This window comes from Equus asinus, chromosome X (genome assembly GCF_041296235.1).
Source record: "Equus asinus isolate D_3611 breed Donkey chromosome X, EquAss-T2T_v2, whole genome shotgun sequence".
NCBI classification, from domain to species: domain Eukaryota; kingdom Metazoa; phylum Chordata; class Mammalia; order Perissodactyla; family Equidae; genus Equus; species Equus asinus.
Window position 1 is genome coordinate 111,607,575 of NC_091820.1, and position 27,072 is coordinate 111,634,646.

Consider the following 27,072-nt stretch of genomic DNA (forward strand, 5'->3'; position numbering starts at 1 on the left):
GAAGTGGGTAGCTTTCCCTCCCCGCTCCACCCACTCTTGGTATTGCTGCAGGCGCTGGAAGCGTCGGTTTAATCTATCCTTTGGCTCCTCCACTGGGCGGACCCCTGGCAGGCCAGAGCGAAAAGGGTAGCGGAAGGAGGGGGCCCTGGGCCGGGCTGGCACGCCTTGACTTGTGGGTTAGCGTTCCGGGAACAGTAACACATGGATCTGGGTGAAACATTGGCTTTCTGTGTTTCCTGCGTTTGGTACCTTTGGAGGGCCGGCTGCAGCTGCGGGAGGCCGCGCTCGCTGCCAGCGGTCAAGGCGACCTTGCTCGGAAAACGACTGTTGTACTTTGAGCTAGTGACTCCAGAGGCTTTGCCGCTTTCTAGGCATTCCTCCAGGAGCTTTCTCCCCCTGGAGGCCTAGCCTGTAACCGCAGTTTGTTTTTGCAGTGTGATGCTGCCTTATTCTTGTCTTTGGCGCCGAGTGGCATGCAATCCCTACCAGTTAATTATGGCCTCTCGGAGGAAAGAACAATGAAGTGCTGTCCTTTATGTCTACAGTTGGTGCTTCTGAGGTCACTGGCAGTAGTTGCTTTGAGGTCTTTCTTCAGCACACTTACTCACCTGTTTCCTTTATGACTGCAAGAACCTATACCAAAGCCTAGTGCCTCTCCTGGTGAGTTGGCTATAGGTGACTTTGACATACAGAGAAACGACGTTGTTTCGTGCACTAACATGTCAAAACTCATCACATTGTACACTTTAAATATGTATAGTTTATTGAACAGCAATTGTACCTCAAGCTGTTTAAAAAACACATTCAAAGGATTGAGTAATAAATGGTAATCAAGATTAATGGATAAAATACAAAAATGTATTTCTTTTATCTTCATCACCGAGTCGTGAAGAAAAGATCATATCTCTTGACCCTTTTTTTTTTTTTTGAGGAAGATTAGCCCTGAGCTAACTACTGCCAGTCTTCCTCTTTTTGCTGAGGAAGCCTAGCCCTGAGCTAACATCGTGCCCATCTTCCTCTACTTTCTATGTAGGACGCCTACCACAGCATGGTGTGCCAGGCGGTGCCATGTCCGTACCTGGGATCCGAACGGGCGAACCCCGGGCCGCTGAGAAGTGGAACGTGCGAACTTAACCGCTACGCCACCAGCCCAGCCCCATCTCTCATGACCTTTTTTGGTGAGTTAACTTACTTATTTTAAAGCCTTAGATTTCTGTAAATATAGGCACGTGGTTTTACTTGCAAAGTTTTCCCTAAATGAGGATATTTCATTAATATTTGATTTACTGTTGTTGTGACACATAAGAAAACACAAAGCCATCATGCCTCAAAAGAAAAGAAAAGAAAAGAAAAGATCATAACCCAGTAGGAGGTGATAGAGCAGCAGGGTTAGGAACCCTGCTAAGGAGTCGGGCTGCCTAGGTCTGAACTCACACTCTGCCGCCCGCTAGCTGTGTGAGCAGGAGTCCCTTGTTTTCTCTGAGGCTCTGCTTTCTCACAGAGTCCTGAGTGAATCAGGGTCAGCAGAGGAGGAGCAGAGAGGGATCATTGGGCTGGAGCCTCAACTCTAAGTGGGCCTCAAATCTGGGCTGCTGCCTGGTAGTAAATTCGTGGGGAATTGCTGGGAGAATGGTGATCACAAAAGTTGATCGTAAGTGAAATGCATGGAACCCTGGTACTAGAGGGGGGAGGTTGGTGAGAGCTTCCCAGGCCTTGAGGACCTTTAAGGAATAAATGAGAGAATAATGAATGTGAAGGCTCAGAAAAGTACCTGATACATAATAAGTACTGCACTCAATCAATGGTACTTATTTTTACTTTATTATTATTGGTGGTGGAACCACTTACCCCATAGTATCGTTGTGAACAGAGCTTGTGTGAAATAAAGCAAGTTCCTAGCAGAGAGCCTGAGACGTAAGAGGTGCTCAGTGGGTATTAGTTCTTTTCCCTCTTCTCTCTCCTTACTTTGAAACGGCCACCTCAAATTCAGCCCACTCCGTGGAGCTCTCCCTGCTTCCTGTCCCCCACCTCAGCATATGCGGCCTTTCCTGTGGCTCTGGGGCAGGATACAGGGAAGCACAGTGTGGGAGACCTGGATTGGGTCACCTGGCACCGGGCTGCATGGAAGCATCTAATTTGCACTGAAGTGTTGCCCTGGACTTTGTGTACTTCAGTCGTAGTTGCTGTAAGGGCGAGAAGTGGGGTGTCATGGCTTGGGTTTTCCAGAAGCAGATGCTGAGGTGGAATTTGGAGTACAAGATGTTTAAAGATCAGTATCCGTGAAAGGAAGGGGTGGGAGGCAGGATTGGGCAGAGGGAAAAGTCGAACAATGATGCCAGCCTAACAAAGACTGGACTAACCCCACAGGGAGGTCTGGAGAGAGGATTGCCCATCAGAGTATCCCACAATGAACTGACAAGACCAGGCCTTTATACCTCTCTCTCTCACTCGCAGGACGAGGGCTACCCTGGGAAAAGCATGACCTCATGACCTGAAGTGGAGGCCAACCCGGAAGTGGCAGACACTTGGCATCTGAACACACTCTCCACAGCTGGGCAGCAGGTCCGTCCTTCCTTAAACAGAGATCAGAATGGTGTATTCTCCATGTCCACCACACTGAGCGGTAAACCAACAATGTAATAATACAGACCAGACTGTTGACTGTTCAGAACAGAGAATTCCAATTGTATCTCAACACATTAAAGAAGAGGGTTGGCAGCCAACTCTTGATAGAAGATAGTAGGAAAAGTGATTTGAAATGTCTATGAACTAGATAGTTGTACATGTGCAGTCAGAGCAGCTACCACTGAGACAAGTTTGCTCTGCCCAGGAAAGAAGATCAGGCTCTTGCCAAATGGCTCGTGTGCGATTGGTAGGGTTTTATATAGCATGGGAGCAGGGAGAAGTTAAGATGAGAGGCAAGGGCTAAAGGTAGAGCAAATCTTAGCCCAGGGCTGTCCCATAAATCTACACGGCCTCGCAACAATGTTCCTCATCACTCAGGATACTTGTTAAATTCCCAGACCCACCTCCCTACAATAGTCTACTCAATCAGAATCTCTGGGGTTAGGAATCAGCATGTTTAATAGGCATCCCCACTACTTTCTTTGCAAGTTACAGATTGAGAACCCTGCAAAAGATAGACCAGCACCATGGATTACACTCCACAAGGCTGCACATAGTACCCTCACTGTTACAGACTCTGTAAAAAGAGATGATCCAGCCAGCACCCTCAGCCACCAGACTCTAATGGCAGAGATGGCAAACCCAGAGAGAAAAGAATGTATCGGTCAGTTACCATCATATAGAGTGAATCATCCATCAGTGTTGAGATGTGGTAAAGACAGAGCAATCTGAATGGGATCCTGAGTTACAGAAATAACTAGTGTGACCCTCTCTGGTCAGTGTCCTGAATTCCCTGGCTCCAAGGCAGGAGTCCTTAACCCAGGGTCCGTAGATAAAGTTCAGAGGGGCTCATGAACTGAGATGAAAAATCAGCATCTTTATCCGAACCAGCTTTTTACTGAAACTTAAGATTTCCTTAAATCATGGATATAGACAACAAACCACAGTAGGATTAGCAATATCTATGGCATGGTCACCAATAGAAACCATGGATATATTTTATACCACATTACTATTGTTGCAGGTATCTTGAAATATGGTATATGCTCATCAGTACTTCAACACTGTTACTTTTTAGATCTCTAGATCTTGATATTTAATTTGTTAATAGAGAAGTGCATGTATTATTATATCACACATTTCTTATTAAATATTTTGATAATTCTATTTTGATATAATCAGCTTCCTTTGTAATCTTATATATATATATATATATATTATTTTATGCATTTAAAACATTATTCTATGTCAGGGTCCCTAGGCTTCATTAAATTCTTAAAGAGGTGCATGGTGCAAAAAAAGTTAAGAACTCCTGTAGTAAAGTCTATTTTGCTAGTGGTCACCTTCATGACGTCATTTTTATCCCAGTCACCCCCCCAAATTATATAACACACTACTCCCAACATTTCTCCCAGTTATTTCCTAGACACGACACATTAGAAAGAAGGAGACAGAAAATTATGCTTCCATATCTTTAAGTTGGGTCATGCAGTTATTTCATTCATTCATTCATTCAGTTAATCAATTCAACAAATATTTATTGAGCACCTATTATGAGCCAGGCACTATGGGGATACAGTGATGAATAAGACAGATACTGTCTTTATCCTCAAGGAGTTTCATTCTAGGAGAGACTAGTGAGAAGCAAGTAAACAGGCAAATAAAATAATTTCAAGTTTTATTGCTTTATGAAAAAACAAACAGGGCATAGAGATAATAATAACCAACATTTATTGAGTGGAATGTTTAATATGTGCCAAATTTAATTTAATATGTGCCAAATGTTTAATATGTTCCAAATATAAATAGTATATAGGAAAAAAATGCCCAAAGTGCCTCTGAAGAGACATTGGACAAGACTTTTCTTGCCCAAACAACTGTCCTCAAATAATGGCCACCACCACCTACGTTATGCAGAATCAACCCATATGGAAGGGCTTAAACCGTTTGCCAGAAAAACAAGGACTCACGCCCTCGTTTTCTTTCACAAACCGGTCTGAACTCACGAATTAGGTACCTTTGTCTTTTTGGATGTCTGAGTTGGAGTTTAGGAAGCACACTCTACCTCACAACCATCTGAGCACTCCCCCAAGGCCCCTTCAGAGCGTCAATAAGCATTTCCTGATCAGAATGAGGCTCTGTGGTTTTCATCTAGTTTCCTGCCTTCAGATCTTTCTGGTCATATGACATTAAAACCTACCACAGCCGCTGGGGGCAAAGGCTTGCGTCACATACTGGCTGCTCTGCCACTTACTAGCTGTGAGACTTGAGGAAGTCACCAAACCTCTCCGTGTCCTAGTTTCCTCATCTACAGAAGGGATAACACCCCTCATAGGTTTGCTACGGAGATTGAACAGAAAGCCCCGTGGAAAGGCACAGCACGCAGAAAACACTGAATACTGTTCAGCGGCTTTGTTGTATTATTCTTGTTACTGTTGTTGGTGCTGTCATGACAAGGCCTAGGAACAGTATAGAAACATGGTACACACATAGGTTAGAATGCTGGATAATCATATAGACAACTTGTGTCTTAGCCACATTAAATGAGGACTGAGCTATTGGCTCTGGGAGACAAAAGAGGAAATGCTACCACCTACATCTTGTGTTCAAATACATTCAATAACATAATTTACATCTGAATCCTCTTTATTTTTACAAAGTACTTCAACATTTTATCTCATTAATCCTTATTACACCTGGGAGGTTATGTTTTTACTATTTCCATTTTGTATTGAGGATCAGAAAGGTCAGGTGGCTTGGTCAAGTTCACACAGCCAGGAGACTCCAACCCACACCTTGGCTCTTTTTCCCACTAGATCAGTTGTGTCAATTATGGTAATAAATGAACTCTGAATTAGCCTTTAATCCTAGAGTGTTTTTAAAATTCTTATATACCTCTCCCCTCTCAAATAATGACTGATTTTCTCTTGTGACATAATAGTAAAATAAAGTTTAACATGAATTAAAACAAAAATTTTTAAGTGCTCCTTAAACATCAAATAGCCAAATGAGAAACAAGTAATATCCATTTAATTGCTAACATCATTACTCTCCATGCATTATTGACCAACTCAGTGTTTCTTTTTTTTTTTAAAGATTTTATTTTTTTCCTTTTTCTCCCCAAAGCCCCCCAGTACATAGTTGTATATTCTTCGTTGTGGGTCCTTCTAGTTGTGGCATGTGGGACGCTGCCTCAGCATGGTTTGATGAGCAATGCTATGTCCAAGCCCAGGATTCGAACCAACAAATCACTGGGCCGCCTGCAGCGGAGCGCGCGAACTTAACCACTCAGCCACGGGGCCAGCCCCCTCAGTGTTTCTTTACAAGCTTTACATTGACTAACACAACTCAATAAGGTCCTCATAGGTTTAATATTCCCATTTTAGAGATAAGAAAATTAAGGCACAGAGAATTGACTAACGCTATACAGCCAGTAAATGACAGAGCCAGGATTCAAACCCAGGCAACAGTTCCTTTTTAGGTATGTTATGTTTGAAATGTATAAAACATCCAAGTGGATGTGTTGAATAGGCAAGTAGGGATGTGAGTCTGGGCATAAAAGAGAAGCCCAAGTTGCAGATATAGATTCAGGAGCCATCAGTATAGAATTGGATTTTAAAGCCATGGAACTAGATGAGATCCCCTAGGGAGAGAGTGCAGGTAGAGAAGAAGGGCAGGCACAGGACTGAGCCAGGAAGCACTCTAAGGTTCAGAGCTTGGGCAGAGGAGGAGGAACATCAGCGTTAAGATGAAAACTCCCCAGAAGCCATGAGAGGGAAGGACACTTTAAGGAGGATAGTGTAATCAACTGGGTCAAAAGTTCATCAGCATCATCATCATCATGTTATTACTCTAGCACACTGGTGAAGACCATGTGGAGTTATTGAAGGGGACCCAATGTAAGAAATGATAATCTAGTGAGAAGTAGTGTAATCAGGATTGCCATACATTCTCGGTTTGTCTGGGACAGTCCCAATTTACACCCATTGTCCCACATCTCATCCAATTTAGCATTTGTCCCACATTTTTCATTTTTGAACCAAATATTACAATTAATAGTTGTGGTAAATAATTTGGTTTGGGTTTAGTAGATCTCTATTTTGAACTTCCAGTTTCTACAGAGTTCTCACATGATTAAATCTGAAAGACAACCAGTGATAATCCATCTCTTTTCCTAACTAACCCTTTCCTGATATAACGCTGACCTCCTCACCAGGAAAAGCAGGCAGGGAGCTCACTGATAAGAGGAAATGTGCCCAGGGGCTGGCCCCATGGCCGAGTGGTTAAGTTCACGCGCTCCGCTGCAGGCGGCCCAGTGTTTCGTTGGTTCGAATCCTGGGCGTGGACATGGCACTGCTCATCAAACCATGCTGAGGCAGCGTCCCACATGCCACAACTAGAAGGACCCACAACGAAGAATATACAACTATGTACCAGGGGGCTTTGGGGAGAAAAGGGAAAAAAATAAAATCTTAAAAAAAAAAAAAAAAAAGAGGAAATGTGCCCAGGTAACAGCAGCTAGGGACTGCTAACAACCTGGGGTCTCAGTAGTGGTGGAAGATGTATGTGACCCTGTCCAGCCGCCTGTCACCTGGTACACTGGCCAGTTGTTCCTTGGCAAGTTCCAGATGTGAGTTTCAGAAGCTGTTGGCTCACCAATTAGGAAGGTCAATGAGAGATGTGCGAAATTACAGGCTAGGTATGCATGAAATATGTGTAGGAAGGAGAGGCTAAGCAGTCCCACCATATAGTCTATACAGAGAGCAGTCTGAACATTCTCGCAACAGTGGTTCTGTGATTTATACATGGTGTAAATCTACAACTACTTATTTTACTGATTGATAATGCTTTTCTATTTTGCCATAATCCTCTTAGCAGTAATGAGCACAAGTATATGAAAGTATGTGTTTATGAAGATTTAGGTACTGAATTTGATGATGTACATGTAACTCACACAAAATGTCTGTTGATGTTTACCACCCGTGGGGGCCACAGTGATATAGCAAACCACACAAAAGCCAGAAGACACCTATCTGCTGAAGGAATAGCAGCGTCTACCTCAAAAGTCGGCAGCTATTTTCCTAAAGTGCTCAAGGATCACACATGCAGATACAGAAGGTTTACATATAACTCTGTGAACCATAACTTACTATATAGATCGAATGGTTGTTCTTCTAAATTCATTTTGCTTATTTTTTATTCTAAATTTCCTTGTGCATGTATGAAAAGTGAAGCAGTAGCTGTTAAAGTGTTGGCTGAGTTAGCCAACCAAATGGCTCCATGACACCAACTTTATTTTTAAAATTTTTTTATTGAGGTAACATTGGTTTTTAACATTATATAAATTTCAGGTGTACATCATCATCATTCAATGTCTGTGTAGATTACAGCATGTTCACCACCCGGAGACTAATTACCATCCATCACCACACACGTGTGCCCAGTCACGCCTTTCACCCTCCTCCCTCCTTTCCCCTCTGGTAACCACCAATCTCTGTCTCTATGTGTTTGTTTGTTGTTGTTATTTTCTATTTATGAGTTAGATCGTTCTTTCTTCCTTTCTGATGCTCCAAGATTCCTTCTTTTTTCATTTCCTTTCTGTTTGAATAATTTTCTTCAGCCCTTATATAAGGATAGTTCTGCTAGGGAAAGATTCTTTCTGTTTTCCTTTGTCTGAGAATGTCTTTATTTCTCCTTCATTCCTGAAGTATAGTATCATGGATACAGAATTCATGATTGACAGTTCAGCATTTGAGAAATCGTGTGTCACTTTTTTCTGGTCTTCATGAATTCAGGTGAGAAATCCACTGTTATTTGAATTAATGTCCTACGACAGGCAATGTGTCATTTCTTTCTGGCTGCTTTCAAGATTTTTTTGTCTTTAGTTTTGAGAAGTATAATTATGATATATATTCGCATAGGTTTTTTGGGTTTATCCTATCTGTGATTACTCAGCCTTTAGAATCTGTAGGTTTGTGTCTTTGGCCAAAGTTGGGACATTTTCAGCCATTATTTTTTCAAGTACTCTCTCAGCTCCCGTTTCTCCTCTTCTTCTGGGCCTCTTATGGTATGAATGATGGATCTTTTCAAATTGTCCTACAGGTCCCTGAGGCACTGTTCATTCAAGAAAACTTCTGTTTTCTTTCTGTTGTTTAGATTGAATGAATTCTGTTGAACTCTCCTTAAGTTCACTAATTCTATGCTTTGTCATCTCCATTCTACTATTTAGCTCCATTCTACTATTAAAATTCAGTGAGTTTTTTAAATCTCTAGTTGTATTTTTTAGTTCTATAATTTCCATTTGGTTACTTCTAACAATTCTTTCTTTGCTAAGATTTTCTATTTCATTTGTTTCAGGGAAATTTGTACTTGCTTGTTGAGTCATTTTTATGATAGTTCAAAATCTTTGTCAGGTAATTCCAACACCTGATTCATATTGATTTGTGTATCAGTTCATTTTCTTCTCTCATTCAAGTTGTGATTTCCTGGTTCTTGAGATGATGGGTAATTTTTTTATTGTATCCTGGACATTTTGGCTATTATTTTAGTAGATGCTGGGTCTTATTCATATTTTTTATTTTAGCAGGCAGTCACCTGTTCAGATTTAGCATGCAGTCCTGACCTACACTGGTGAGCTTTGGTTCCAATGACAATCTAGTTTTCAGAGCCTTTGCAGTGCTACTTTTGTCTTCCTGCTTTACCTCATGTTGCCAAAGCTCCCAGTAGTCTATAATGGTGTTGCTTAAACAGATGGAAAGAGCCTCCCTCGGCTGGGCTGCTTGGTGCCTCTAGGTAGGGGAAGGGATTTTTCCAACTTGCAAGGATGAAGAGTATCTCCTGGGATGGTTGCTTATTGTAAGATCTCTCTTGCCAGTAGGTGGAGGTGTACCTCAGGCCTACAGGATGTAGTGGCTTGCCAGTGGGTGCTTGTTGTAGCATAGCAGTATCCCTCTTGCCAGTGTTTCCCTGGCCACGTGGTATCTCTAGGGGGGAGAGGGGTTTCAGGCCCCCTAGTGGGGAAGAAGAGTTCTTCTGAGACAGGTTCTGCTTGTCTCGGTGGGATCCCCCGCTTACTGCCCAGAATGCAATGTCTCTGAGTGGAGGAGCTGAGTTTGAGGCCTGGCAGGGAAGAAAAGGGCTTCTACTGGCTGCTTATTATCAGTGGGGCTTCTGATCATCTCCCTTGCTGGTTCTGCTGGGCTTGCCTGGTGGTGTCACTGGGGCTTCCATTTGACCCAGGGGTGGAATGAGCCTATCTGGGCTACCTTCTGTTGCCAGGTTAATGGTCAGGAAAGATTAGGCCTGGACCACTTTCTTCTGTTGCGGGGGTGGAGGGGACAGGGGTCATAAGATGCTCTCCTGACATTTGTTCCTCCATATCTGAGGTCCCAAACCAGTTCACCTTCTTCTTACTATCTTTAAGAGTTCTCCTTTGGTAGTCTCTTGTGTTAGTTTCAGGGTTTATCATTTTATTTAGTAGGGAGGAGTAGGGAGAGATTAATCTATGCCATCTTGAAAGTCCAGACAAAATTCCTTTTTTTTTTTTTTGGTCTGGAAGTCCAGACAAAATTCCTTTTGTAATTTAAAAACTATGTCATTTGAAACCTTAAGAATAAATTTAATTGCCCCATGAGTCTGTGAGAACTAACAAGAGTCCTAGAGAATGCCAAAATAGAAAGGATTTTATATAGAGAGAGTTTATATCATAATAAAATCCATAAGGCTTGGAAAGGAAGAAACAAAACTCTCATTTTTCACAAATAATATGATTGTGTGACTAGAACGTCTAAAAAAACTGAAAGATAAACTTTTAAATAAAGTTTGGTAAAGTGACTATATGCAAAATCAATTTACAAAAATCAATTGTATTCCTTTATGCCAACCAGAAACAGAAAAATGACATACAAATCCCTTTTACAATAGCATAAAAATATTTAAAATTAAATCTAACAAAAGATGTGTAAGATCTTCATGGAAAATATCATAAAACTTTATTAAAAGTCATTAAAGAAGGTCTTAGCTTGAAGTACAAAAACAGATGGCTGGCCATATTTGACCTGCAGGTCATAGCTTGCTGAGCCCTATTCTAGAACAGTGGCTTTCAAACTTCAGAGTGCATCACAATCACCTGGAGGGCTTGTTAAAACAGATTTCTTAGGTCTACCCTGAGACTTTCAAATTTAGTAAGTCTGAAATGGAGACTGAAATTTGCATTTCTAATAAATTTCCAGTTGATATTGATGCCACACTTGGAGAACCACTTCTACAGAAAAAGAACAAAGTAAGAGGCTCTGCCTTTACCCACTATCAAGATTTACCATAAAGCTATAGTAATTAAGACAGTATTGGTTCATAGATAGCAAAGATATCAGTGGAACAGATTGAGCATTTAGAAACAGACCCACATGTATATGGACACTTGAAATATGACTGGGGTGGCCCTGCAGATTGGGGGGGAAACAGAGTTTTTTCATTAAATAGTGCTCAATTGGATTTCCATATGGAAAAAAATGAAACCTGACCCTAACCTTGCTCCATACACAAAAAATATATTCTAAGTGGATTATAGATCTAAATGTCAAAGTTAAAACAGTAAAGCTTCTAGGAAAAAATATCCTTAAGACCTTGAGGTAGGGAAACATTTATTTCTTAATATACAAAAAATATTAACCATCAAGGAAAAGATTTATAAATTTGACTAAAGTAAATTTAAAACTTCTGTTCATCAAAGGACACCATTAAGACTGAAAAGGCAAGCTAGTGTGTATAATACAATAGCCACTAGCCATATTTGGTTATTGAGCAAAAGAAATGTGACTAATCCAGATGGAGATGGGCTGTATGTATAAACTACACTTTGGGTTTTGAGGACAGTATAAAAATGTAAAATATGTCATTAATATTTTTTATACTGATTATATGTTGAAATGAAAATATTTTAGATATATTGGGTGAGATGGTTTTTATGTCTCGACTTGACTGGGTCATGGGGTTCCTAGATACTTGGTCAAACATTATTCTGGGTGTGTCTGTAAGGGTGTTTTTAGATGAGATTAACATTTGAATCCAGTAGACTGAGTCAAGCAGATTACACTCCCCAATGTGGATGGGCCTCATCCACTCAGTTGAAAGCCTGAATAGAACAAAAAGGCTGACCCTCCCAGGAGTGACTTGGAATTTCCTCCTGCCTGACTGCTGGGGTGGAACATCAGTATTTTCCTGCCTTTAGACTCTCACTGAAACATCAGCTCTTCTTGGGTCTTGAGTCTGCTGTTTTTATAGACAGAAATGACATCATCACCTCTCTTGGGTCTCCAGTTTGCTGACTGCAGATCTTGGTACTTCTCAGCATCCATTGTTATGTGAGCCAATTCCTTATGATAAATATCTCTCTCTCATATATATATGTAAATATATGTGCATATATATTTTACTGGTTCTGTTTCTCTGGAGAACCCTAATACATTAGGTTAAATAAAACATATTAAAATTAATTTCACTTGTTTATTTTTGGCTTTTTTAAAAATGGCTATTAGAAAATTTAAAATTATACATGGGGCTCATATTATATTTCTATTGGCCAGCACTGATCTAAAATATATAAAGAATTCCTATAAAACAATAAGACCAGACTACCCATAAGATAAATGGCAAAAGATTTGAACAAGAACACCATGAAAAAAGGAATCTAAATGGCCAAAGTAATATTTGAAAAAGATGCTCCATCTTATTGGTAATCAAAGAAATGGAAATTAAAATCACAATGAGGATGACAAAAATCAACAAATGTACAAGGAAATAAACCACCATGAATGAGTCAGCAGAAATAAACAAAAAATTTATATCCCCCAAGCCCTTCAGATATTAGAATTATCTGATACAAGATGTAAAGTTTCTAATATAAGAAAAATATTTAATCAAAAGAAAGAACTACAAAAATGACCAAGCAACAGCAGACTATCAAAATGATCAGGAAGATTTATATAAGAAGCAAATAGGACCTTTAGAAATAAAAAATATAAATTATTGAAATTAAAAGTTCAGTAGATGAATTAAACAGATTGGGTACTGAAGACTGAATTAGGTCATTGGAAAATAGATCTAAAGAAATTGCCCAAAATGCAGCATTAGAGATGGAAAATATGAAAGAGAGCTAGACATAGAGGATACGATAAAAAGCTCTAACATGCCTAATTTATTTCTGGGGGGAGAGAAGAGGAAAAATGGGGAAGAGGCAATATTTGAAAAACAAAGTAATAGTTGAGAATTTTTCACAACCAATGAAAGACATGAATCTACATGCAAATGAAGCATTATTATATACCAAGAAGGATAAATAAAAACAAATCCACACTTCTCCATACTGAAATGACAGAACATCTGCCACAAAGAGGCAATCTTACACATAATCAAGTGATAAGTCAGATCATCTGTAAAGAAACAAAAATGAGGCTAACTGCAGGTTCTTTTTTTTTAAGGAAGATTAGCCCTGAGCTAACATCCACTGCCAATCCTCCTCTTTTTGCTGAGGAAGACTGGCCCTGAGCTAGCATCCATGCCCATCTTCCTCTACTTTATATATGGGACATCTGCCCCAGCATGGCTTACTGAGCGGTGCCATGTCCACACCCAGGATCCAAACTGGCGAACCCTCGGCCGCCGAAGTAGAGCAGGCAAACTTAACCGTAACAGCAGATTCTTTAGAGCAATAATTGAAGCTGGAAGACAGTGCAATGATATCTTCCAAGTGCTGAGAAAAAAATAACAGGCAACCAAGAACTATGTGCCCTGAAAATTAATATTTCAAGACAGAGTTGGAAATAAAAACATCCTCAGTTAAGGAAAAACAAATTTACACCTATAGACCTACACCAAGTAAATTTCTAAAAGATGTACTTCAGAAGAAAAGAAAATTAACTCAGAAAGAAGCTCTGAGTTGTCAGAAGGAATAGTGAGGGAAAAAATTGGCAAATATGTAAATTAATCTATACATGGTATAAAATAAGTTGTTCATTTATTCAGCATATATTTATCACCTACTGTAGTAGGCTGAATAATGTCCAACCAAAGATGCCCGGGCCTAATCTCTGAAACCTGTAAAATGTTACCTTATTTGGAAAAAAGGGTTTTTGTAGATGTGATTAAGGATTTTGAGATGAGATTATTTTGTGATTATCTGGATGGGCCCCAAATGCCATCACAAGTGTCCTTATAGGAGAGGGGCAAAAGGAGATTACACAGAAAAGAAAGCCATGGGATGGACGCAGAGTCAGAGAGAGAAGGTGGCTATGCTACTGCCTTTGAAGATGGAGGAAGGGGACATGAGCCAAGGAAGGCAGCTCTAGATACTGGAAAAGACAAGAGCCTCTAGAGGGAGTGTGGCCCTACCAACACCTTGATTTCAGCCCAGTGAAGCTGATTTCCGACTTCTGGCCTCTGGAACTGTGAGAGAATTAATTTCTGTTGTTTTGAGCCACTACATTTGCGGTAATTAGTTACAGCAGCCACAGGAAACGAATGCACCTACTATGGCTAGAAACTGCTCTAAGTGAGATACATCAATGAACAAAACAAAGGTCTCTGCCCTAATGGAGCTTAAACTCCAGTGGAGTAAAGAGACAATACACTATAAGCATATTAACCAAGTAAATTGCATAGTAAGCTAAAAGGTAACAAGTGATATGTAAAAAAGCAAAAAGAAGAGCAGAGTGAGTGAGGAATCAGGAGTGAATGTGTATGTTTCACGGGGTTGGTAGGCAAGCTGATGTTTTAAATAGTGGCTATGGTAAGCCTCATTGAGAAGGTGGTGTTTTAATTTATGGTGTTTATTTTTAAAAAGAGGACAACACTAAAATGCTGGACAACAATACTGTGTAAGGTGGGAGAGAGGTGATCAGTATTAACGTGTTCTAACATCCATATATAATTTGGGAGAATTTGATGCTAACTTTAGGCTTTGTTAAGCATACATGGTAACATATCAAAGATAATCAGTAAAAGAATAGAAATAGGGGCCTGCCTGGTGGCGTAGTGGTTAAGTTCTCATGCTCTGCTTCAGCGGCCCGGGGTTCACAGGTTTGGATCCTGGGCACAGACCTACGCGTTGCTCATTAAGTCATGTTGTGGCGGCATCCCACATAGAAAAGAGAGGAAGACTGGCACAGATTTCAGCTCAGGGCTAATCTTCCTCAGCAAAAAGAGGAAGATTGGCAACAGATGTTAGCTCAGGGCCAATCTTCCTCACAGAAAAAGAAAGAACAGAAATAGAATATATAATTTCCAAATAAGTAGTGGGGAAGATGGAATAAGAAAACAAAATAAACAAAACTCAGTAATTATTTTTAAACTGAGAAAGGATAAAAAGCAAATAAGATTAGAACAGATAGAGAGCAACCAGTAAGATGTTAAAAACAAATACAAATGAATGTGAACACGATAAATGCAAATGGATGTAATTTGATAGTTAAAAGACAGAGATTGTCAGACTAGGGGAAAAAGGGGAAAATCCAGCTAATATGGAAGAGACACCTAAAATATAAGAGCAGAGAAAGGCTGACAGTTAAGCAATGAAGAGATATACCAAGCAAATACTAGCCAAAAGCCAGGATAGTTACATTAATATAAGACAAAAAAAAATTTTAAATGCATTGTTAGGGATTGAGAGGGTCACTACATAATGATAAAAGGTGGGAGATTGTAATGCACCTTTCTCAATTATTGATAGATTAAACATAAAAAATTAGTAACGATATAGAATATTCACAGAACTTAATCAAAAAACTTGGTTGGAAACTGCTGCTATGAATATTCATGTACAAGTCTTGCAGTGCACACGGAGGAAGAGCTCCTCCAGCGTGGGGGTGGAATTTCTTGATCATAGGGTTTGCACCTTTTCAGAAAACACTACAGAAAACACTTCAAGTTCCATGTACCCCACTCTTGACCTAATTCTTCTCCTTCCTCCCCCAGAAATTAGCACTATCCTGGATGTGGTGTTTATCATTCTAAGGTAATGTTTAAATTTTACTACTTCAAATGTATATGTGTGTACATGTGCCCTTAAACATTATAAAGTATTGTTTATATTTTTAAATTTTAAATGTTTACTTTTAATAATTAAAAATGTATATGTGGTATCATAGTGGATGTGTATTCTCCTGCACCTTGCATTTTCATCGTTTTAGAGATTTATCTGTGTTGATATAGTACTAATTCACTCATTTTAACTGCTATATAACATTTATAAATATATTTTACAAATTTTTATACTGTTTTATAAAGTTTAAACTGTTATATATTTTTTAATGTATCACAATTTATCCATTGTGCTGTTGAACACACAGTCTGTTTCAATTTTTTTTTTTTACTAATTACAGATACAGAAATAAACATTCTTGTGTATTTCTCTTTGTATATGGTATGAGAATTTCTCTAGGATATATAAGATTAGAATTGCTTAGTCATAAGATGTGGGCACCTTTAACTACAAAATTTCACCATATTGCTTTTCAAAGTAGTTGTGCTAACTCATATCCCTACCATGGATGAGTTTACATGGCTCTTCGTCACCGTCATCTAGTGCTGTGAGGCTTTTCCATTTTTGCCAATTGGATGCATGTGAAATAGCACTGTACTGTTTTATGTTGTATTACACTCGTTACAGAGGTTGATCTCATAAATTTATTGGTCACTTGGGTTTTGTCTTCTGTGAATTGCCTACTCATATTCCTTGCTCATTTTTGAGTTGCCTGTTTTTCTTATTGACTTATACAACTTATGTATATTTTCTGAATACTAATCTTGTGTTGATTATATGTACTGTGAATATCTTCTCCCAGTCCGTGGACTGTCTTTTTGATTTTTTTATGGGGCCTTTTGGTTATATTGGAGCGCTCTCTGCCATATTATTTTGTGCTTTGTATTAACTTTGCTTTTTCTAAGCTATCTTTCCCCATCGCACCCTTTCCCTGACTCTATTTGACTGATCACGTTTCCCCCCTCTACTGGTTTGGCTGTTATTCATTCTATTTTTATTCTTTTAGGGTCACCTTTAAAATATTTTCTAAAATTTTAACTTACATTCAGTAAAATTCATTTTTTGGTGTACACTTCCAAGTTTTTACAAATGCATAGTAGAACCACCACAATTAAGATACAAAGCATCATCAGCCCCCAAAATTCCCTCTTATTGTCCCTTTGTAGTCAGCCCCTCTCCCTACACCAACCCACGCTAATCATTTACCTGTTTTCCACTCTTAGTCTTGCCTTTTGCATAATGTGATGTAAATGGAATTAAACCATATGCAGCCTTTTAATTCTGGCTTCTTTCACTTAGCACAATGCATTAAAGATTTATTCATGTTGTTGAATGTATCAATAGTTTGTTCCTTTATAACTGCAGAGTAGTAGTATTCCATTGCAGAGACGCACCAATCACTGTTTATCTATTCACCAGTTGAAGGCCATTTTTGGTTGTTTCAAGTTTTTGGCAACTATAAATAAAACTACTACAAACCTTTACATAGAGGCTTTTGTGTGAACATAAGTTTTCATTCCTCTTAGGTAAATTAGGAGTGGGATTTCTAGGTGTCCCTAAATTTTAATATGCATACTTAGAGTCCAAAGTTTATCTTTCTTCTGAACAAAAATTTTAATACATTTAAATTCCAAACTCTCTCTTTCCATCTTCGATGTTACCTTGCTTATTAGTATTTTAGTGCCTATCTTATTTTTACCTTCCCCAACAAAATTAGTCATTTTTACGTTTAGTCAATACTTATTTAGATATATGAACATTTCAACAATTACTGGGGGTCACAATTTCTTCTTGCATCCCACTCCTTTCTTCTAAAAAGCACATTTTAATGGTCTGTTTTGGAATGATGTTATAAATTAAATGAACAGAATGTTCAAATATTATAATAGAATCTGATAGCCCCAAAATACACATTCTTGGATTATAGAACCTAATGATCTGTTTTATGTAGGAATTATACATACTGGTCTGGAACAATCAACTTTTCTAATCCACTTCAATTGTGAGGGAAATGACCCTCTGTTTATTACTGCACACCTAGCAGTAGGGTGAGAAGGCTAATATAGGCCCCATGCACTTAAAGATCTTTGAGGATTTTATGCTACTCTTGTTTTTGGTTAAAATATTTAAGCTGTCTATATCTAATTTCCTCTTAAAATAAGCAAAACTATGTAGGTTAAGCAGGACATTTGATATTTCTAAACATTTTATAAAGTGTATTAAGCTTTTTTTTTTTGAGGAAGATTAGCCCTGAGCTAACATCTGTGGCCAATCCTCCTCTTTTTGCTGAGGAAGATTGGCCCTGAGCTAACATCTGTGCCCATGTTCCTGTTTTACATGTGGGATGCCTGCCACAGCATGGCTTGATAAGCAGTGCATAGGTCCCCCATCTGGTGAACCCTGGGCCGCTGAAGCAGAGCGTGTGAACTTGACCACTGTGCCACTGGGCTGGCAGTGAGAATTTAATATTTTTTAAAGTTAGATAAAAGGAGTAAATGTGCAGTACCTTTCTGCCTCATAATCAGAGTTCCTTAACTCAGAGAGTAATTAGAAACAAATCTTTGGGGTCAGCCCAGTGGGTAGTGGTTAAGTTCGCATGCTCCACTTCGGCGGCCTGGAAAAGGTTTGCTGGTTCGGATCCTGGGCATGGACCTACATCCTGCTTATCAAGCCATGCTGTGGCAGCATCCTACACAGAAGAACCAGAACGATTTACAACTAGGATATACAACTATACACTGGGGCTTTGGGAAGGAAAAAAAAGAGGAAAATTGGCAACAGATTCTAGCTGAGGGCCAATTTTTCCTCACCAAAAAGCAATTAAAAAAAATGATTGTCCTTAAGCACATGATCACATGTATAAAAGAAAAAAGAAAAAAATCTTCGAAAGATGCCAACTCCACAGCCTGTACTGCAACTAATTTTAGGATAGAAGCACCATTCATCATGTAGACCTGATTCTAAGAAAATCTGCCTTTACTTTTTTGTGTGTTGTCTTTTAAAAATCTAGCAAATTTCATAGTGGCCTTTTAGGTATAATGTTAATCATTGTGAAGAATTTTCAGGCAACTAATTACCTTTTTAAAATGTTTTCACAAGGTATTAACACCAATGACAAATAACAAACAATGGAATAGATGTCTTTGCACTTAATAAAAACTTTCTTACTATCTGCAAAATGTTTAAAAAGTAACTTCTGACATATAGTAATGAACAAGAAAATACTTTTATGCATAGAGGGACTTTTAATCAAAACAAAACAGATGAATAACTGAAAACAACTTACTTTTTGATCATTATTTTCAACTTAATGCCTTACTGACTATTCAAGACTGATTAAGGAACACAAAGAAGATTTTACCTCTATGTTAATGGGTTCACAATGTATAAAGATGTCATTTGTGACAACCACCACGTAAAGGAGGAGGGTTGGAGGTGTACAGGAGCAGAGGTTTTATATACTACTGAAGCTAATTTGGTATTAATTCATACTAGTTTGTTATAAATTTAAGATGTTAATTGCAATCCCCAGGGTAACCACTAAGAAAAAACTAAAAGATATACAGAAAAAGGAATGAGAAGGGAATCAAAATGATATACTACCAAAAAAATCCAACACAAAAGAAGGCAGTATAAAGGGTTTGAAAAACAAAAGATATGATATATAGTAAACAAATAGCAAAAAGGCAGAAGTTCTTCCTTATCAGTAATTATTTTAAATGTAAGTGGATTAAACTCTCCAATTTAAAAACGTAGAGATTGGAAGAATGGATTAAAGGAAAACATTAACTATAGGCTGTCTACAAGAGACTCACTTTAGATCCCAAGACACAAATAGGTTGAGAGAGAAAGAATGGAAGAAGATACTGCATGCAAAGAGTAACCAAAAGAGAGCTAGGGTGTATCTATTAATATCAGACAAACAGACTTTTAAGTAAAAAACTGTATTATTACAAGAGACAATAACAATATACATTAAAGATGAATCACCAAGAAGATATAACAAGCATATACATGTACACACCTAACAGAGTTCCAAAACATATTAAGCAAAAATTGACAGAATTGAAGGGAGAAATACAGTTCCACATAATAGTTGGAGACTTCAATACTCAACTTTCAATAGTGTATAAAACAATAAGACAGAAGACCAATAAGGAAACAGAGGACTTGAACAACACTATAAACCTACTTGTCTTAGCAAACATATAGAACACTTCACCCAAAATAGCAAAATGCACATTCTTATTAAGTCCACATGGAACATTCTTCAGGATAAATCATGTGAAAGGCCACAAACAAGTCTCAATAAATTAAAAAGACCTGTAATCATAGTATCGTCCCTGACCACAATGGGATGAAATGAGAAATCACTAACAGAAGGAAAATTGAAAATTTCACAGTGTGTGGAAATTTAACAACACATTCTTAAACAACCATTGAGTCAAAGAAGAAATCACAAAGGAAATTAGAAAATACTTTGAGGGGCTGGGCCGTGGGCGAGTGGTTAAGTTCACGTGCTCTGCTACTGGCGGCCCAGTGTTTCGTTGGTTCGAATCCCGAGCGCAGACATGGCACTGCTCATCAAACCACGCTGAGGCAGCGTCCCACATGCCACAACTAGAAGGACCCACAACGAAGAACATACAACTATGTACTGGGGGGCTTTGGGGAGAAAAAGGAAAAAAATAAGATCTTAAAAAAATTATTTAAAAAAAAAGAAAATACTTTGAGATGAATGAAAACAAAAATAATATACTAAAACTTATGAGATGGAGTGAAAGCAGTGCCCAGAGGGAAATTTATAGTTGTAAATGCCTACACACTAAAAAAGAAAGATTTCAAATCAATAAGCTAACTTTACACTTTAAGAAACTAGAAGAAGAAGAGCAAACTAAACCCAGAGCTAGCAGAGGGAAGTAAACAATAAAGACTAGAGTGGAAATAAATGCAACAGAGAACAGAAAAACAAAAACACACCAAATTCAAAAGTTGGTTCTTTAAAAAGATAAACAAAATTGACAAACCTTTAGCTAGACTAAGAAAGGAGACGAATTATTAAAATCAGAAATGAAAGTAGGACATTACTAACCAACATTACAGAAATCAAAAAGATTATAAAAGAATGCTATAAACAAACTGTACACCAACCAATTAGATAACCAGGATGAAACTGGCAAATTCCTAGAAACAAACAAAACACTAAAACTGACTCAAGAAGAAATAGAAAATCTGAACAAACCTTTAAATAAAGACATTGAATCAACAATCAAAAATTTTCCCATAGGGGCTGGCTTGGTGGCGTAATGGTTAAGTTTGTGTGCGCCATTTTTGCAGCCCGGGGTTCACCAGTTCGGGTCCTGGGTGCGAACCTATGCACTGCTCATCAAGCCATGCTGTGGCGGCATCCCACACAGAAAAAACTAGAAGGACATACAACTAGGATATACAACTATGTACTGGGGCTTTGGGGAGAAAAGAAAAAGAAAACCTAAAACTTTCCCATAAAGGAAAAGTCAAGGACCAGATGGCTTCACTGGTAAACTCTATTAAATATTTAAAAAATTAGCACTAATCCTTCTCAAAGTCTTCCAAAAACTAGAAGAGGAAGAAACACTTCATAACTCATTTTATTAGGCCAACATTACCCAGATACCAAAGCCAAACAAAGACACCACAAGAATACTACAGACCAATATCTCTTTATGAATTTAGATGCAAAAATCCTCAACAAAATACTAGCAAACCAAATCTGACAGCATATCAAAAGGATTATACATCTTGACCAAGTGGGGATTATGTCAGGGATGCAAGCATGGCTCAACAGATGAAAACCAATCAGTTGAATACACCAATTTATGAAGAAAAAAACCTCACGATTACCTCAACTGATGTAGAAAAGGCATTTGACAAAATTCAACATTTTTTAATGACAGAAACACTCAGAAAACTACGAATAGAAGGGAACTCCCTCAACACGATAAAGGGCATTTATGAAACACCCACATCCAACATACTCAATGGTGAAAGACTGTAAGCTTTCCCCATAAGATGAGGAACAAGACAAGGACATCCACTTTAGCCACTTATATTCAACACCGTATTGTAAGCTCCAGCCAGAGAAATTTGGCAAGAAGAAGAAATAAAACACACTCAAATTGGAAAGGAAGAAGTAAAACTATATTTGTAGACAACAAAGATGTTACATATAGGAAATCCTTAAAAATCTACAAAAATATATTAAAGCTAATAAACCAATTCAGCAAAGTTGCAGGGTACAAGATCAACACTCAAAAACTGTATACACTTGCAATGAGCAATCTGAAAAGTAAATTAAGAAAATTCCATTCACAACAGCAGCAAAAAGAACAAAAATACACAGGAACATATTTAACCAGGAAGATGCAGGACTTGTACAGTGAAAAGTACAAAAGACAGTCATGCGCCAAATAATGACGTTTCAGTCAACTACGGACCGCATAAACAATGGTGGTCCCATAAGATTAGGACCATTAGTACCTAGCTGTGCGGGAGGCTATATCATCTAGGTTTATGTAAGTACAAATCTATGGTGTTCGCAGAATGAAGAAATCACCTAACAACGCATTTCTCAGAGTGTATCCCCATCGTTAAGCGATGCATGACTGTATTTCTGAACAAAATTTTTAAGAGACCTAAAACAAATGGTTTAAATAAAAAGGGAAGTCATCATGTATTCATGGACTAGAAGATTTAATACTGTTAAGATGCTAATAGCCCCAAAGTGATCACTGTATTTAATGCAACCCCTATCAAAATCTCAATGGCCTTTTTTGCAGAAATAGAAAAGCTGATCCTAAAGTTCATATGCAGTAGCAAGGGATCTGAATAGCTAAACAGTCTTGAAAAAGAAGTGGAGGATTCACACTTTTCGATTTCAAAACTTACTAAAAAGCTATAGTAATCGAAACAGTGTATTACTGACATAACAACTGATACATAGATCAATGGAATAGAATTGAAAGTCCAGAAATAAACCTATAGAGCTAGGGTCGATTGATTTTCAACAAGGATGATACGACTATTCAATGGCGAAAAGAACAGACTCTTCAACAAATGGTGCTGGGACAATTGGGTATCCATATACAAAGGAATGAAGTTGGACCTTTACCTGATACCAGATACAAAATTTAACTCAAATGAGAGGAATGTAAGGAATAAAACAATAGAACTCTTACAAGAAAACATAGGGGTATATCATCATTAGCTTGTTTCTTTGCTATGACACCAAAAGCAAAAGCAACAAAAGAAAAAGTAGATTTATTGGACTTCATTATATTAAAAACTTTTTGAGATGAAAATGTTCTGGAACTAAAGAATGGTGAAGGTTGCACAAAATAGTGAATGTACTGTCACTGAATTGTACACTTTAAAATGGTTAATTTTATGTTATGTGTATTTTACAACAAAAAAATTTTCATTAAAGAAATGTTTTAAAAGATTTTATTCTAAGAATTAGAGGATAGGAGAATCTGTTTTCATAGCTTGCAAAACTATTAAGTTGCAATCTGCATCTGCAGCACATTCTTATATTCCACATCAAATATAAAAGGTTCTACAAAAGAAAAGTTCGATTTTTTTTACTATGCTAGACAAATTCTAAGGATTGTTAATTATAAAAGTACATTATGTGCCTGTTCAAAAAAAGAAATACTCTTTAATAGCAAGGAAAAAGGAAAAAAATGAACAAAGTGTTAAATTTGAACCAAGTGTTTTCAGGTGAACAAATCTGTTCATTATTCAAATTTTTTGTTGGAAACTGAAAATTATTGATTAACGAAGCATTAGCAAGGATACCATATAAAGCATAATCATGCAAATTCCCATTAGTACTACTCTTTTCTTTTTAATGAACAATTTGTTTTGGCAATTTTATGTAGATGAGAGAACAGAACATGTTTATAACACTCCTGCCATTCACAGCATTAAACAGAATGGTCATTAAAACAAACAAAAAACAGCTAATGTAAAAAAGATATATGGATATTAAGATTAAAAAACAAACTTCCGAAAATCCTGAAACACAGATATACAGAATAAACCGATTTCCTGAACTCTATGCACACGTACAAGATAAGAATTTCAAGAGTATGGCTAGACAACATGTTAAGACCATTCAGCAGACTCAGGAACTGGGTTCAAAAAAGCTTCTTGATCTCTGGTTTGGTAAGGTTCTCAAGAAGCATCTTACTCTGAGAGTATATGGCCCAGAGCTCACATTAACAGAAAAGGCGGATCAAGTGCCATGACTAAAACAAGAGTGTATTTAATTGCTCCTTCTCCCCTCAACTTAAATCTAGACTAGTTTCATACCGACTTCATGAAACTATTTGACTTTGAGGATTTGAATGAAACAATGTTCATACTTGTATTTGATTTTTCTAAAATATGCCATTTAAGAATAAATACCCACCTTGAGGATTCCTGAGAATTTTACTCACCCTTTTCCATACCCTCCTCCACATTCCTATAGCATTATCACCAAACCACCACAAAAATAAAAAGAGAAATTTAAAAAATAACAAAATTGACAAATGAGAATTCACTAAATTAGGAAGATTTTAAGTTCTATGGTTTTATAACTTTCTTAACATATTTGTATTTTAAAGATCTTCTCTACAAACTTTTTTTAAATAAAAGTTTTATTGGAGAAAAATAGAACCACCACGTACACAGGGAAAAGAGCACAAAAATTCAACTGATACAGAACTGAAAGTCACAATTATCCGATTTTGTTTGCAATGACTTTTCAATTTCTTAAACAGCTCCCTTCAACTTGTTTTTTAATAGTCTTGCCAAGTTTTCAGCTGAAACAGCATCAAGTTTTCAAAAAATTAAGAGCCTCAGGGAAGGGACCAGCTTTCAAGATAACAAAGGTGACACCAAGAGTCTCCTCCTAACAGGACCAATTCTACCTAAAAATTCCTTAAGTATAACTATCAAGTCTCATGGAATATAGTCTACTTATCTCAGAGACCATCAGGGGTGAGTTAGAACACTGAGGTCGATGGTCCAGTAGAGAGAGAACAAGATAGCTGCATTTTCTTGTCAGATGAGCTCATGTAAGGAAACCAAGGAGGAGTTGAGAAAATAAAGGCAATGGCTACTCAAAAAGAATTCGGAAGGCATTCTAAATACCACATATTGTTAACCAACATTGTGCAAGTTGATGCAATTAAATGAGAAACAGGCAACTTCTTTTTAATGACTGGTCACAGGTCTTTGAGAATTCAAGAAAACAATCAACAGCAGACACAAGAGCAGGTCTCCTCAGTTGACAGTTAGGACCTAGGTATTTATTCTAACGGCTCCAGATAGTCAAGGAAGTATACTGTTGCAAAAAGCATTAAAGCTGTTCTGATTTTTAACAAAATAAAAACAAAATTTTCTGCTTCTCTTCCAAGATCAATTCCCTTCAAAGCTTCAAGGAAAAACAAACAAGGAGGCAAAAAAAAAAAAAACCCAAAAAACCCCACAAAAACAAAAAACTACTGATGGTAAAGAGAAGCCTTTTACTCACATTATCAATTTGAAGAACAATACTTTTGCTATTTTTTATGTTAGAACAATTCTAGGACATTCCCCTGAAAAGTAGGTGTCCAGTGGCTATGAGAATGCTTATCTTCAAGCAATTTTTAAAGGAGTAAGATCAGCATGAAACAGAATTTGAAATTCCAAACTAGGGGGTGTGTGGGGAAAAAGAGGAAGGAATTTTACATCTGAATAGGAAAGACTCATTCACCAACAAAGAGTTGGGGTGCTTCCAAAATAAACTTTGGTAGAGAAAACAGGAATGCTAAATCCTAGGAAGCCTGTAACAATCTATAATTGGTCCAAGTTAAAGACAAAACTGTGCAAACAACATTAAAGGAAGTTGAAAACTAGTTGATGAATTTTTGCTCCTGTAAAAATTTACAAATATGTGGGTTTTGGTCTCTTTTGCAATGTTCGTATTGTATTCATTTTTAATATGAAGAAAGTTGGATTTTTCTCTCCTACCATGTTCTTCTAGTACAACTGATCACCAATTTTCTATTTCAGCTATTTTTATAAGTACCTGTTAATCAGCACAGTAAACTGAGGGCTAAGCCATATACACATCCCAGAGTCACAAATGGAAAATTTTAGGATGTGCATATATAAGAGATTAGGTAAGCAACTGTCCCTCTACTTGAAAACTTGTTTCCAAATAAATTTTTTTTAAAACATCCCTTTCAGTGTAACAGAACATTACTTAGTAAAATATCAATAGCTGTGACAACTTATTTTTCTTTTCAAGGGAAATCACAAAACAAGTGTACAACCAAGTCCAAGGTGGTTTTTCTATTTGATAAATACATCCAGAACTCTGTACAGTAAATAAAGTCTGCATGCAGTTTAAGTATCTTTAAATGACATTTTAAGCAAATAAACCTTTTGCTTCATAATTAATGGTGTATAAGAATCCCCCCTCCTCTTTTAACAGCCATAGGGACCTCTTCCCCAGTTCCAAAGAGGAATCATGAAGACCAGGTACTTTCTTAAGAGTTTTCTGCACATCATACTAAATAACATGCAAAGAGTTCAACAACATTCTTCTTAAAGGTAAGTATTACTCTTTAAATGGGCATGTTAACCACTGAAAAAGTCCACTCAACTATTTCCATTACACTGCTTCATTTGGTCATCGGTAGTATAAAAGAAGTCAAATAATATAGGATCAACAGGTTAGTTTATCCACTGGCTACTGCTTATTACATCAATGCTGCAAGGCCAACATTTTATGCAATGTAGTTGTACTGATTTGGGTTTTCCTTATCTCTTTCCATGTAGTCCCGGTCAATTAATGATTCTATTCTCTTCTTAAGATCAGCAGGCTGTAAAAGAGGGCAAATTTTTAGTGCAAAGCTCATAATCATTGGCTTAAGTCCATTTATCAATACTCCATTTAAAAAAAAAACAGTTTTGGCTCACTGATTTAATGTAATCTCCTTAATTTTTATTTTTTAAATCTCCTTAAATTTTTAAAGAGAAAAGTGTAATGAAAATAAGCCAGGTTAAGAAATGTTTTTTATTACACATATACTGTCACACCTTGTCATATTGTTATGTGATACTTTCTATTACTTCTCTATTTTAAAAAGGTTTTCTAAGAACCAGCTATTCTCTGCACAGCTAAATACAAAAGACTAACTTATCCTAATTTCACATGAGGAACATATTGTTTAGGGAAACAGAATGCTATTTAGTTTTGCCAAAACAGTTTGAAAAGATAAGTAGACCTTTACTTTGGGCAAAAGCTAGTTCTCAAAGTTAGGTTGCATTTTTATAAATTAAATAAAAAATTTACTGGGGAAATCACTAACGACTACTACTAATGGTTTGATGAGTGA

General features: G+C 37.5%; 1 protein-coding gene and 1 long non-coding RNA gene across 5 annotated transcripts in view; one reads left to right on the top strand and one right to left on the bottom strand.

Moving 5' to 3' along the window:
* LOC123282606 (uncharacterized) lies at positions 1–26,303 on the top strand. Its single transcript, XR_006522767.2, has 5 exons — positions 1–126; positions 1,034–1,178; positions 2,455–2,562; positions 15,595–15,634; positions 26,166–26,303. It is a non-coding gene; the product is annotated as an uncharacterized lncRNA (long non-coding RNA).
* Positions 23,130–27,072, bottom strand: part of CUL4B (cullin 4B) — a 31,738-nt gene continuing 27,795 nt past the window's right edge. For all 4 annotated transcript variants that reach the window (XR_011499893.1, XM_044763286.2, XM_044763284.2 and 1 more), the window contains one exon: positions 23,130–26,556. Coding sequence is in view for 3 of the 4 variants with exons in the window: in XM_044763286.2 (XP_044619221.1) it covers positions 26,461–26,556 (96 nt within the window). In the remaining variant the exon portion in view is untranslated. The remainder of the gene's footprint in view (positions 26,557–27,072) is intronic.